The following is a 15,434-nucleotide window of genomic DNA, read 5'->3' as shown; positions in this document are numbered from 1 at the left end:
ACGATAAATCGTACAACTTAAGTTTGCACAAGCAAGTTGATGTGCATGACGGAGCGTCTATCTCGCACTTAACTTACTTTATGTGAAAATCATCCGTAAACGAAATATGGACGAAACGCTGAACTAATTTGAAGTTTAACATTTATTATAATCCTTCTTGGACTGTAGCTGTACCCTCTCCGGCTCTTCTTCATTTGATTCTACATTTCACGGACGCCACATATTTGAACAACCAAAACTACAGTGCGTACAATATTTGTTGAGAGAATTCCAAGAAGAGATTAAGCTAATAAAGTTCCGTTATCGAAACTACTGTAACAATTTACGGAAGCAGGGGCGTGCCTTGAAATTTTCCACCAATGTCTTTCTACCTCGGGTGTTGAATGCGGTTAATTCCAAGAAAGTGGCGCAGTAGTTTTCTTGGAATTCCATCTCAACAAATATCTATGGTCTGTATGTTTCTGATTTACAGGAATAATTATTTTTTTTTAAATAGTTATATTTGTACAGAACTACCCATAACTGATAGTTGGCCGCCGTTAAAGCGTGAGCTTTTACGGCATGATATTATGAACACTTAATACAAACGTCTTTCATGTCAAGTTTACCATCTTGAGGGTTATGAAATTTTTCTCAGCTTCATAAATATAATAGGTATGATTGTTCTCTTTTTCCTGAACAACTTTTATTAAGAAAGTTTTACGATATCCCTTCTCGTTCAAAAGATGTAAGATGATACTTATAGAGAAAAATCTGTCACTGATTTTGTCAGTCTAGCCGTGCAAAACATGGTACTTTAATGTTTTTATTTATTACTGATATAAATTATTTCTCTCTATAAAACCGTAGTGCAGATTCCGAATATTTCTCAGCTTCTAAAAATCAAAATCAATTTTTGATTATGAGTATCTATTTTTTAAATATACGTAAAAAATTTTCACAAATAATTTATAAAAAAAATTGTGACAAGTGCCAAATGTATATTAATAATGAGTATAAAGAGTAAGGTTTTCATATGCAAAAAATATTTATGAAATTGAGAATAAATAAATTCGATTTTGTCCCTGTCCTTAGGGCATTAAACATAACAATATTGAATTTTATGTTAGTTACTTATAACATCATGAAATAAAGATTCGTGCCTGCGGTTTCCTATCTGCTCTTTACATTTTGGTGTAATGGCGGCCAATCATCAGGTTTGGGTCAGCCTGTATAAAAAAAGGTTCGTTTAAACTAAGTTAATTGATAAGAGTTTAATGTAAATTTAATCAGTTACTGTTTTCATTAAGAAAATTATAACTCACATTTTCCTTTTCTTTTTAAGAGGCGAAACTAGTATTTTCGGCTTAAGAGCGAAAAAAATATGACTTTAGTATAGATTATATCATGAGAAAATCAAAATACAAATAAGATTTTTTAAATTGAAAGTAAAAGTTTTGAATAATAGGTATGGGTTTAAGTAAATATAACAAGTATACAGGATGATTCACAACTTATCCAAAAAAATTTGGGAACAGATGCGGCATGAGAAATGGAGTATTTATCGTAAAAATGTAAAATCCTTATAGTTTCCGAGAAAAAAATTATTGAAGTTGCAGTACCTTCAACCATTACATAGCTGGACAACTGTAGTCTCTAACGCCATTTGCAATACGCGTAGAGAGCTACGTGGCCTCAGCGACTCCGAATACTGAAATTCGATTTTACAATCGTCGTTGCGATATTGTTTACTATAGTTTTTTAGTAGTTAGTGTCAAAAATGGCTTACCTGTATAGCTACTCGGAGTTGATGGATATCGTTTTAATTTATGGCGAAACAAGACAACATTTGTATTATGGTGAAGCATTTGTGTTATGGTGAAGCAAGACAACATTTGTGTCGTAGAAACTAAGTAAGACGGGCCCAAATATATTTGTCATGAAGTCACTACTTTTTAATTGTAATAATAATAGTAGCAGCTATATTTTTTTGAAGTAAGTGTACTCTTAAAAAGACAATCATATTGTTCTTCAAGAGGTAGAACTTTTTTAGATTAAGGCTGATGTTCTACACGTTTATGTGCAAAATCTTTAATTCGAATATATGAGAAAAATTGCAGCTCACAATCCTACCTTCTATAAATTCAAGTTTTTATATTCTGTAAAGTCTAAATCTAAATTGTAAAGGAAACTGAATAAATAAGTAAAATTTTAACTTAAATTTTTATTTGCAACCTTAGCTATCTAAATTTTTCATTACAATTGTCTCTTGCCCGTAGATAGTAATTCTACCTTCCTCTTCTTGGTATACTGGTGATTTCTCTGATAGATACTTCACGAAGACATCTATGTCTACAGACCCCACTTTTAAATTTTGAAGGTTGTCTGAAATGATCGTGTAGCCATCTCCACCAGTGGTTATGAAAGACGGTACTACTATTCTGTACATTTTATTCTCGTCTAGATCTTCGTAGACGGGAACCATACATGCTTGACAACGGACTTTCACAGACTGCACCCTTTCACCTTGTGGTTGGGTTAAATTCATTACCACTTGAATACCTACGATTCAAAAAACGATAACAATGCGTCTTTAGTGTCAGTTAAATTTCTGCAACTTAATAACAATGAAACTTCATGTTGCTCCAATTTTATGAATGCCTTTTATTCAGTTGGATGGGCATTGAACACTGTTGATCAGCAAATATTACAAAAGTTTTAAAGTTTTTTATATGAAACAAAAGAACTGGTAGTTCATATAATGTTTACCATGTTTTGTGAAATATTTAACTGACATTAAATTTGGTCCAATGTTCAAAAACGAAGAAGAACTGTCAAGATTTGATGTTTGTCTGTGAATGTTTCATGAAAATTTGAAAACATTTCAAAATAAAAGCTAGTCTTTAAATTCACGAAATTCTCTATTTTAAGATATGAAATCGTCATAGGTATATTCGCAGTGAGAAATTTTAACATTTGAATAGAAGAGAATATTGTCTAAATTACCTGAAAACTGCATCAATTTCAGGCTAACATATACCCTTCCATAACTGTAAGGTAAAGTATTATATTCTAACAACTCCTTTATGTATATCCCTTGTAATTCGCCTACATCAAATGTGTTTTCAAAAGGTTGGGCTGTTACCATATCTGCATATGTAATATCTGAAACGATAATATATTTCGCAGTTAAAATAAAGCTATGCTATGTGGTAGTTATCTTAAAGGGATACTTTACCTCCAACTTGAATGTCAGTCCGAAGACCACCTGAGTTCATTATACCAATAGCAGCGTATGTCCAGGAGCCTTCTTCAGCTTCATCCATCCACTAAAAATTATATTATTGTATTATAATTACCAAATAATTTGGCATTATTTGCAAAATATTCATAGTATTTTGAAAATGTAAGGGTCGTAGAATCGTAAAATTTTAGCTGTGGTAGGTAAGTTGTATCAGTGCATCATTAGCGTTGCCAGTGGTTATTTTCTGAAATCAACCTTTATTGACCGAAGTTATAAAGGAAAATTGTTTATTTTTTTATTTTTTTATTTATTTATAAAGGCTAGTGTTACATACACATAAAAGTGTTTACACGCGTCCAAAAGAAAAGAAAGTGGTAAATAACAATACATATAATGATAGCAATCAACTAACTGTTATACAAATATACATAAACAACAAATAATTAAAATAAATAGGATAAATGACATACTAAGATTAATGATAATAATTAATCATTCATATTCGAGCTACATTACTGTCAATAAAATCTTCAAAACTATAAAAGGCATTTTTTATTAAGTATTTATTTGGTGAGGTATTATGTTGAAAAATTTGATGGCCCAATAATTAGTACCGACCCGCGGTTTACTAAGTCTTAGAAATTTATTACGTAAGTATGTGCTCTTTCGGGTGTTATAAGAGTGAGTCCCACTTCTGATTTCAAAGTTATGTATGTGTTTTTTGATATAAATAAGACATTGAAGTATATATGCACAGGGTACAATTAGAATGTTCAATTTAGAAAACTGCTCTCTAAAACCAAGGTCAACCAGACCCCATACTAAAATAGCATATGTTATGATGGAATGGATATAGCCATGATAAACTATGTTACAAGCTTGATATTGAGACTCTTCGTTTGAGACTCCGGAATAAAAAAGTATGTTTTGATATCTTGGAGCAAACATAATTAACATGTTGATCCCATGTCAGTTTAGGGTCAAGATGAATTCCCAAGAATTTTACATGTGCTGGATTATCCCAGTTTTCCATATTGCGGAGAATAAAAATCATAGTTTCGGTCTTCGAAGTATTCAAACTGAGTTGATTACTAGTAAACCAGTTTTCTACCGATGCATGTTGGTCATAAGTTGGTCATTAACTGTTCAAAGTTTAAGTTGGTTCTAGTTATATTGGTATCATCAGCAAAGAGTATACTTTTAGTATCATAAGGTAAACAATTAGGAAAATCATTAATATATACATATATATCAAAAACAGTAACGGATCCAATATGGAACCTTGTGTTTAGTAAAACAGATTGCTTTTATATGTCTTACTGACGTGTTATTTTAAAGTCACCATATTTTTTTTATATTAATGTAGACGAAGTGCCGAATATTAAAAAACAATCTAATGCTTTTAAACACATATTTTTATTACATGATTTATTAAATATTAACTAACATTGATACATCGCAAATTGTCAATAAAAATTATTTATATTTTAAAATAATTATTTTTGTCGTCTTGAAAAACGTACATAATAAAAAAATAAAAATACTAATCTCATTGCTTTGAAACAATTTTTAAAGTTGTACAAATAGTTGTGTTACTATTTTTTTAAATCAATGTACGTATTTAACTTGTGAATCTCAGTATTAATGTCGTCTGACATTGAGATAGTTTAGCTTAACTATGCTGTTGTCACTATGTGAAGTAGATAGGGTCGTATTTAGGAGAGTAACAAAGTCCTAAACAAAATACGCTATGTTTCTACTTCTTTTTATTATTCAGCTATTTCAGCAGCCAATCGCTGCTAGACATTTTAAATTAATTCAAAATAATTAAAACAACAAAATTAAAATGCGAACAGTTTAAATTTAAGCAGAATCCGCTCCTGTTCCGAACGCTTCAGTAGAGCAATGGAGGTTAGCCTTCCATGTTCAGTTAAAATGCTGTATTGCCGCATCTGAAAAGCCTGCTAGTTGACTTCACACCTGGTATGGTATGACGGAATGGTAAATAGGTAAAAAATAAACTGTTACATTAATTCGGTGAAACAGGTATGGCAGAATGTTTCACATCGCTTCATTTTATTAAATTTTTAGTTTAGTTTTCCAGTATCGTTTTACGAGACGATGCTTGTGAATTGTTTTGTGTAGTAAAAGTTATTTTTTTCAGTGTTTAGTGATGGTGCAGTGTAATTTTGGATTTTCAGTTAGAAGTTTCTGGATAATGTTATGAAAAAGCATGTATACGAATTAATTTTTTTTTATATTGTTAGAACGTACTTTTTGTCAGGAGAAAACAATACTTTTGCAAAAAGATGATATCGGACATATTATCACAACCGACAAATACCGAATAAAAAAATGAAAGGCTAATTTAACATTTAAGGTATTATGAAAGCTTTGAATTCAGATCAGTTAAGAAATGTTCAAAGCTCAGAGAGTGAGAAACTTAGGATCAGAAAAGGCCGTGGAAGGTATTCTTGGTTCCGGTAATCGAAGATTTTCCATAAAATTTCAAGTATGCTGTAAACATTAGAAGAGTATTTAATTATATTATTACTATGTATTCCATTTATCATTATTTATTTATTGCTGTTGTCGTTAAATTACTCTTCCTCCTTCATAGTTTACCTTATTTAGAAGAATTAAAACGTTTATGTGGTATGATAAGGTATCTGGCAAACACCCTTTCAATAAAAGTAATGCCACAAAAAACAATACTTCACTGCGGGTCTTGTGGAAATTTTATTTGAGAAAACAACACTTATGGTACGTGTTGCTAAAGTACCCTCCGTATAAGTATGACCTCCATTCAAAGTTATATCCTTTACTTATACAGGGTGATTCACAATTTATCCAAAAACAGATTGGGTATAGATGTGGCATACGAAATGGAGTAAATATCATAAAAAAATTTTTGGAAAATCTTTATAGTTTCCAAGAAAAAAATGTTTGAAGTTGTAGTATTTTAAAGCCTTACATAGCTGGGCTACTGTAGTCTCTAGCGTCATTTGAGTTGTGCGCTTTACACAATGCGCGTGGAGAATCATGTGGCCTCAGCGAATACTCAAATCCGATTTTACAATCAGTATTAACGTTATTGCGATAGTATTTACCATAGTTTTTTAGTAGTTAGTGTCAAAAATGGCTTATGGGTATAGCAACTTAGAGTTGATGGATATCGATTTAATTTATGGTGGAACAAGACAACATTTATGTTATGTTGAAGCATTTGTGTTATAGTGAAGCAAGACAACATGTGTGATAGTTCGTAGAAACTGTGTAAGACGGGTCCAAATGTGTTAACACATTTAATTAATGAATTAATAATAACAATAGCTGCAAAAGCAGTTGAATTTCCTGATAGTTTTTGTCCGTTTTGTATTACACTTAGCCTTGTGTACGGTCAGATTTTACAGTGGACCAGTTTGCAGTGCCGTGTATTTTTAAATCATTTTCGAATTGTCCGTTTTGATTTTTTTTACGAAATTGTATTTGTAAGAGTCCCCTGTATAGGTCGATTCCGTATAGGTTGATTATGTTTATTTGTTGTAATCTAGATATAACAGAAATTATTAAGTTACCTATGTATTCGGAATTCTATAAAAAACTTGGCTTATTAATATTTTAATCACAAATTGTTAAACCGTCATTAGTATTCGTTAGTAGGACAACGTTTTGCCTGCAGTTATTTATTTGTAACAAAGTCATATTACTGTCATAATTAATCAGAAACATTGGAGCAGTACTTCATGTACTACCATAATCTGATACAGACGTTAAAACCAATTTGTGACCAGTTCTAAAAATAGAAAAGAATTACCGAGTACACCATTGCATCTGTTACAAAATCTCCAAGAGTACATTCTGCATATCTACAGTTACTCCGGCTTAGAGTAACGAGAGTAGAGCCAATCACTTGTTCACCTAGAACATCTATTACGTCTTTCCAGGGTTGCATCTCCTGATTAATTTCTTCATCTACAACGAAGACAAATTTGATCAGAATCATGAAGTTGAATGTATTTAATTTTTACGTAACATAGACATATTTTTTAGAAATGTTTGCCCCTTCTGTAGCTTATGAGAAATTGCAGAATGATTTGTCAATTTTTAAAACACATTCATAATTTTGGCATGCTCATTGTGTTCAGTTGCAGTCCGTTGAAATTATCATGAAGATCATAGTAATTTTTACATGTTATTTATAACTTACCTTGAGGATAATCATTGGACAAGAAAATGGGTGCCCCAGAATAATCGGCTATTTCACCATCTTCATCTAAGAATACAGTAATATTTCCTAGATATTTGCAATACGCTGACGCTTGAGTAACAAGGACAGTTTTTCCGTTTTTACTCGTAACAATTGTAGGATAAGGCCCTTGAGGCGTATCAGGTCCTGGAGAATCATCTGCAACCGAGTCGCACTATAACATCCAATTTTTTTAACAATAATCATTTTCGTACCTCCGGTATATAAGAAGCTGTGAGAATGTCCACCAACAATTAAACTAATCTTTTCAGATGCATTCTTAGCTATTTCTATTTCAGTTTCATAACCTGAGTGAGAGACTACTATATTGGTGAAAACTCCTTCTTCTCTAACCAATCTTTCAGCTTCTTCATTAACACTTGGAGATTCCATGTAGAATTTCAAGTCACCAGTACTGGCGATTTCCTGAATGAAAAAAAAATCATATTTTTTTATTGAAGTTTTAGTACAAGTGTAGAATCTGTATCACTTACATTACAGTTATGTAAAATAACTCCTATAATACCGATTTTCTTCCCATTTCGTTCAATAACTGTACTCTTGTTATATAGACCTTGGATAGTTGGCTCTAAACTGTCATCAATGTTCGAGGCAACCACGGGATGGTTCAAACTTTCTAAAAATGGCACAACGCCTGCAATTTTATCATCAAACTCATGATTTCCCAGCACCTAAAATAATTATTTATGTTATAAAGTAACAAGTGTCATCGTATTGCAAATATTGAAATTTAAATTTTTCACATCTTAGTACTATAATGAACAACCTTATGGTATTAAAATAAATAATCTATTTATTATAATATGGCAGCATATCAAATAAAATGTAATAGTCATTGTCTTGACTCAGTTATAGATACAAAAATGTTTAGTTTGTCTTGTGGTCGGGTACTACCTAAGTATGCAAACTACCTTTGAGCTCACAAATATAATTTGTACGTACAGTGGCATCAAATGGCAATTTGTTCAAAAATTGTTGAGTTACATTCCATTTTCCAACAGTGTACCATAGAGTTCCCTGAAAATTGTCACCTCCATTCAGTAAAACAGCGTCTGGTTTCCCGTCTAAAATAGTCCTAAGTTCCTTATAGAGCCTGGAAAATCCACCAATGCAAACATCGGTCTCCTTACAAGTCCCCCCAGAGTCGTTAGTTTCTTCAAATCTGAAATATGTCGTTTAAACCATATTAAAACTCGAAGAAGAAAATGTAATAAAAAAACTCTTTCAAATAGTAGTAAAGTAAATCATTTAGGGAATAATAATTTTCCTTTCGTTGGACGAAAACTAATTTTAATTAAAATTAATGATGATAACCGACATTAAAGGAGATATTACCTACTATATTATTTAACAGCGTAATAAAAAAATTAATTTACCAATATTTCACATATTTGAGTAAGATAAGAATATACATACTACCTAATATATGACAGAATTAAGAAATAGGGACAAAAAATTCCTGAGAAGCATTTTCTTAATTATTTTCATCATCAGAAGCAATTCTCGAATTCTCTTTTGATATTTGCAATGTAAATAAAGAAGTTATATTGGAGAGCGGCATACATAAAAGTTAGAACATGCTTTCTAAATCTATGTCATAATTACAGGAGATTGTTTTTGGGGTTATTTTAGACCAAAAAAGTCTTTATGAACCAAGCATGTAAAGTCACTGATTTTCCCAATACAGGGTGTTAAGTTTAAAAAAATATACATCACGTTGACTTAAGAGTGGTTGAACTAAGGATAACATTAAAGATAAACATCCATTGAATTGCTATTCCAGTCTATTAACCAAAAACCCATGTACCAGACCAGATAATTTTTTAGTAAAACGTTAAAGTTCACCTAAAATAAGGTGAAATAGTGAGACTAAAGTAAAGTATTATAATGAAAAGAAACAATCTGCAATTACTTTGATAAAACATTTGAAAATAATATTTTCTAATAATAATATGTCCTCTACGAAGGGACATTTTTATATTAAATATTTTTGCCTGAATTTTGTTACCGCAGATATTTGGGGTTACTGATTACAAATTTGAATAAAAGATTACTGAATACAAGATGGCGAATCCAATATGGCGGATGCATAAATCAGAAAAGCATTCGAAATTTGTAAATCTATGTACTCATCTCTCTGGTACAGAAATTTTGTGGGCTGTGTTATTATTTACGAGTTACTTATTTGTAAAAGAGTTATTAATTTAATTTATTTAATTTAAAATAACCTAATCACAGTCGAATAAATTTGAAATATCTTTAAAATCATTCTTTTCCAATGTAATAATGTAGGAAAAGATAAAAAATCATTGCGATTTTAAATTATTTTGTAAACAGTGCCCCGTCAAGTATTTCTGACAATTCTGACATATGACACCTCTGTTTATTTTTAATTTTAATGATAATACTGCATTTAAAATTATATTTCGTACAAAATTTTTATAAATTGAATAATTTATAGCTATTTTAGATTAATTTAACTGCCTGAAAAGTAATAATCAAAAACGGTTCTTTCTTTATAAAAAAATACAAACATCGATATAAAAAAGGAAACATCAATTGCAATTATTGCACCTAAAAAGTAGGTACCTATTATGTCCTTATGTTTTAGTAACTTGGCATGCCAGTAGTCATTTTTATTTGATTTCTTTATGTTACATGCAAATTAATTTACGCTATAGTAAATTAAGGAAGCATTTTACATATTATAATTATGATCAGTTCCCGTAACAATGTAAATTTATATTTTAAGGTTATATGTACCATTTTAGAACAATATTTATGTTAATATAGATACATTATACAAAAATTGAATGGTTCTTGACAAGGTTAAACTATTAATAAGATATTGCATTTATTTCTGAAGGTAGCATACATTTTTACAATTTCTTACATAAATCTTTGTTTTGAAAAGAAAAATAATGTTGGAAATTGTTATTGTTTGGAGAGAAATTGAAATAAAGTAGGACGTTAGAGAAATTTTCGTTTTCAAAGTTCAAAATTTTTGCGTTTAACGGTAGCCTATGTTTTATAAATTTGCATCAAATAACTGCAAAAAAATTTAACTGCCTTGGAAATAAATTGTTCCAGATATTTTTACACCTAAAATCATCTAAGAAGTTTTGAACTTTGTATGCATTATTCTCTGCATACCAACTGAAAGCATTTCAAATTAAACAATGATTTTAAAAATATGTAACTGATGTAGACTACCTACTAAAAGATAAATAAGAAACTAATTGACATCTAGTTTTTAAAATTCAAATATAATTTTATCAATTTGCAGTGTTAAAAAGTGTTTCTATCTATAAAAATGTTTTAGGGATAAGGTTAAAGTATTTAATGTTAAGGTAAATATCCTCCAAATCCTAAAAGCAGGTACAGAGAAAAATAATTATTAAAAGAGATTTTTACATCGTTTTTTGAATATGAATTGTCACAAATGAAAGTGGAATTTTGTAAATATTGGATGAATCTGTTGATTTTTCAAATTATTTACTCACCTAGCGTGGAAGTCATTTATGTGCAACACCGACAACTCGAAAAGATCAGTTGCTCTTTGGACAGGCTTTGCAACTGCTGATACGAACAGCAGTACCGAAAGAAACTTGAACATGATCGACAGTTTTCCTCAAACTAACTTAATTACTTCGCACACCATAAATAATACGTGATTATAGAGATTACATTTACATTGTAGATAACATAATTGTACTTAGATTTTAATTTCTTCAATGATATTTGAACGCGTTGTTATTACAGAGGCGGATTGAAACCACTTCCCGAATACTGCTTTGTATGTATCTTTTTTAAACGCTTCTGTTTTCTGGAATTCATCAATATGATAGAAATATGAAAATGTTCGATACAAGATACATAAAACTTCCTGTTTTAGGCAATCATATAATTTTATAAGTAAGTATTTAAGCATCGTAGTCTCTATGGGCAGAAAGAAAATTCTGTGACTGAGATAGAATCATTTTGATTGTATTAAACAAATAAAATTCATTAAAAAAATATCGCGTTTTCTAGTTAATTCCTTTCTATAGTAGAATTCTGTTTTATTTTGAAAGTGAAGAAAATCCTTAAAATCTTAAATTAATATTTAATCTTTTGTGAAAATTTTTTTAATTCCAGAAAGTTTAAAAGGTAAATTAAGATATTTTATTTATAAGACTTTGTAGACTTTTTAAGATGTTGGCGAAAGTTCCTCGTGGATGAATTATACTTTTCCAATAACAATAATATTCAATGACACACTAGATACTAATGATTATCCCATTACTACAGGGCTTTCATAAATGATTACAAGCCACGTTACCGCCGATCTTATGCAACCAACATTGCACGGCTCGTACTGTCAACTAAAAATTCCTAAATCTTAGCGTCACCAATATTAAAAATTCGTTTACAATGAACAACGACAAATCTCGGGATAATGTGATCGCTAATTCGTCGAATAAAATCTCGTTATAAAATCAAGTTAAAAATACAATCAGTAGCCTTGGATCATCAAGAGCAAATAGATGTAATCTATTTAAATTTTTTCAAGGCCTTTGATCGACTACAGTATGAGATTATTTTATGTGAACTTAACAAGTGTGGTCTTTCATTTCATTTGTAATCAACAGAAATGTGAATGTTATAAGGCTTTCAGTTCACGGAGTGAAGGTGTTCCACAAGGATCAATTGTAAGCCCATTGTTATTTAATATGTTTATTAACAATATTGTCAGTTTGATTTAAAGATAAAAACAGGACAGTATCGTTCTACAACAAAAACTTGAAATATTGAATATGTGGTGGAAGTTGGATAAATAATACTTACATACGAGAAAACATAATGTGTCAACAAACTTCCAGAAAGAAAAAATTTATTGTATAGTATTGGCAATATATTACTTTAACACAACACAATTTGATGCCGATTTAGCAGTTTATTCTGACAGCAAGTTAAATTTTAATCACCATATGCATCACATTTTTTCAATGTTGATACTAATAAAGAATAAAGCTCTTATATATTGTTCTGTTCGACTTCGATTAGAATATTGTTCCCTTGTTTAGTTACTAATTACAGCCTTCAAGTCACGTAATCGCCAAGCAACCAACAAAAATTCCCTAAATCTTGACGTCACCAACGTTAATGATTCGTTTATAATGAACAGTGACAAACGCTCAAGATAATGCGGTCGCTGATTGGTTAAATAGATTCTCGTGAAAAATTACACCATCATAGCTGGTGAAACAGAATGTTGTGCTTTAATGTAATCTTTTCTTATTGTTTTAATGAACGAAATAAAATTATTGCTCCAAACAAAATTACTGGTCACGTGGCTTGTAATTATTTATGAAAGGCTCTGTATATTGGTTTGTTAAAGAGAACATAACGTAGATTTTTTAATTTTAATTGTATAAGATTTAAAATATTGATTTGTGAATATATTAATATATATATTTCATATATACAATCATATTAATTACGATTACACCACATTACGGTTCTGTGTATTTGCATTAAGGTTTTAACGTTATCTAATCATATTCTTTTTGGCTATTTGAGGAGAATTGATAGAAATTATGGTTAAGTATAAATTTTAAGTAGGTAAGATATACATATAAAAAAACAAATACGTTTTGCGCATACGGTGAGGATTTGTCATTGATAATTAAAATGAATTAAAATACCAGGCAATATTTGAAATGTCTGAATTATTATTTAATCTAAATTTAGTAAAGAAATATTATCAAACTGTAATCGTGATCAATTTTTATTACTAGAGATTGTTGGCAAATACGTAACGGGTATTTCTATCTAATCTAAAATTGAAAACTATTTTTTTTCTTATATTTGCTTTTAATGTGAATAATGTAAGTATGCAAAGAAGGTTGATAAATTTTGGTCCGTTGCGAGAGTAAAAAACAAATATTTGATTATAGCTGATATCACTTGATCAAATAACGGAAGTGAAATATATAATTTGTTGTAAGGAATATATTCTCAATGAACATTTTAACTTTACTCTTTAAAATATAAAGTCAAACCTGTTTTGAGAAAATTAAGACATGTCAGAAGTTTTAAGAAAAAGTAAGGACATCTTTTTGCTGTCTACTTCTACTTTGAAATATTAAAGGTAATTTTTTTTAAGAATTGATCAAAACTATTAGAATTAAATCGGTTTAATAATTGGATTAATCTCGAACATTCAATTATTATAAACGAAACGTTTCTAGAAGGGTTATGTGAAAGACTATAGGCGCAGATTGCTTAAGAATTTGTAAATTATGAATGAAGAATAATTGAACACTTGTGCAAGAAAGTTTAAATTAATTTTAAAAATTACGGGAATATTAAAATTTTTAATAATTTAGTAACTAAATTAATTGAAATTTCTTTTTGGTTTGATTGAATATGAATGAGGATATATTTATGGAAATTTGGACTTGGCAGCCTGACGGATTAATAATAAACGTTGGATTACACAACCCCAAAAAAAAAGTGGAAGGTCCGAAAGTCAAGACCATGAATATCCGTTTGTTTTTGGGGTCGCTGAATCCGAATCCGGAGTCCGTTTGTCCAGATTAAATCTGGGTTGTCAGTTCAAGGTCAAACGTAGAGAATCAATTGCCAACAAAATAAACCTACATTATCTATCCGTTTTTGTGAGCCTAAGTAAATAAGCTTTAAAACCAATGTGTCCGTTTACGCAGTGAGTCCGTGTCGATCGAGATTCTTCAGAACAGTTTCTCAAGACAAGAGGCTAGGTTTTTGGTCTTGATGAATCGGATGAAATCACTATTTCTCTCTATTATGGTATCTAGACTACTACTCACTTTTGTGGTATTCAACTATTTCGTTGTTCAAGATATGCAAAGTGAATTTCTTTACTTTTATATCCCATCTGCCTTGGTACCGAGCTCTATTTTCTTAATATCTTGGTGAAATATTTCTACTTGTTCCTCAAACCCAAACTAATTCTCCATTTTGGAGTTCAAAACCAAACAAATTTTTATAGGTATCTTTTTGATTGAAATTTCTTGAATTCTTGCATCGTCGTCATATATTTTCTTTGATATATCGAAAAAATCTCGTCTAAATTTCTCACTGAAGGCGTTTGGTAGTGGGAGACTTGGCTACTGAAGAGTTTACTATTATAAGAATTTACCATCTAAGTTCAGGTGATCATGGATACGATATCGACAAAAGAGCTTTTGCTACATCTATGGCAAGTATGAGGTTCGTGAGAATAGAAGATAGATTAATCAACTTATTAAAGATGTGTATAAAAGTCTGTTTAGTTTTAAACTCCAAAGTGAGGAATCTGATTGGGTTTGAGGGGCATGGAGAAAGATTTCACCAAAATATTAAGGAAATCGAGTGTCGGTGTCGGTACGAAGGCATATGGGATATAAACGTGATAGCCGAACATTAAAACGAGATTTACTAGTAAATCAGTTTTCAACCGATGCATGTTGGTCATAAGTTGATGTCATTAACTGTTCAAAGTTTAAGTTGGTTCTAGTTATATTGGTATTATCAGCAAAGAGTATACTTTTAGTATAATGAGGTAAACAATTAGGAAAATCATTAATATACAGGGTGTCCCATAAGCACATGATCAAATAGGTACTGCGACATTCTTTGGCTCAAATGAAGACGATCTGACTTAACTTCCTTTAAGAAAAAATGTCCGGCTCCTCTGCTATTGATTGTCAAAGTTCTTGAAAAAAAATATGTTTTTTTGTTATAATAATATCTGGGGGAATGTTACTATGGATTTTAATGAAACTCGCTTCTGGACTTGTTTCTAAGTAAGACTCATGTTTTGATGAAGCAACCGCGTCCATCCGCTTTGGGCAAGTGGTAAATTCTTGAGTGTCTTGGTACAAGAATTACCAGAACTTTTTATTTTATCGCTGGAATCATTTCATTTTTGTTTTA

The 15,434-nt window shown here is 30.4% G+C and overlaps 1 protein-coding gene across 1 annotated transcript; it reads right to left on the bottom strand.

Moving 5' to 3' along the window:
* Positions 1 to 2,188: 2,188 nt before the first annotated feature.
* On the bottom strand, positions 2,189 to 11,148 carry LOC108913588 (apyrase). The gene is made up of 9 exons (XM_018719156.2): positions 10,997 to 11,148; positions 8,436 to 8,655; positions 7,967 to 8,164; positions 7,688 to 7,898; positions 7,434 to 7,631; positions 7,041 to 7,198; positions 3,218 to 3,308; positions 2,986 to 3,144; positions 2,189 to 2,541 (listed from the first exon to the last, which is right to left on the bottom strand). Exons 1-9 carry the CDS (start codon positions 11,107 to 11,109, stop codon positions 2,216 to 2,218), a joined length of 1,674 nt encoding a protein of 557 aa, XP_018574672.1. The 5' UTR covers positions 11,110 to 11,148; the 3' UTR covers positions 2,189 to 2,215.
* Between the last annotated feature and the right edge of the window lie 4,286 nt (positions 11,149 to 15,434).

Source organism: Anoplophora glabripennis, unplaced genomic scaffold, assembly GCF_000390285.2.
Source record: "Anoplophora glabripennis isolate ALB-LARVAE unplaced genomic scaffold, Agla_2.0 scaffold34, whole genome shotgun sequence".
Taxonomy (NCBI): domain Eukaryota; kingdom Metazoa; phylum Arthropoda; class Insecta; order Coleoptera; family Cerambycidae; genus Anoplophora; species Anoplophora glabripennis.
The sequence above is the reverse complement of the archived record's forward strand: the minus strand, read 5'-3'. Positions and strand labels throughout refer to the sequence as shown.

Bases quoted from the DNA above. Each gene is read 5' to 3' on its own strand.
- LOC108913588 (XM_018719156.2), bottom strand. From the start codon at position 11,109: ATGTTCAAGTTTCTTTCGGTACTGCTGTTCGTATCAGCAGTTGCAAAG. The intron at 8,656-10,996 runs GTGAGTAAATAA...GACATATTTCAG, and splicing joins ATAAATGACTTCCACGCTAG to ATTTGAAGAAACTAACGACT. The intron at 7,199-7,433 runs GTAAGTTATAAA...TCTTCGTTGTAG, and splicing joins GTCCAATGATTATCCTCAAG to ATGAAGAAATTAATCAGGAG.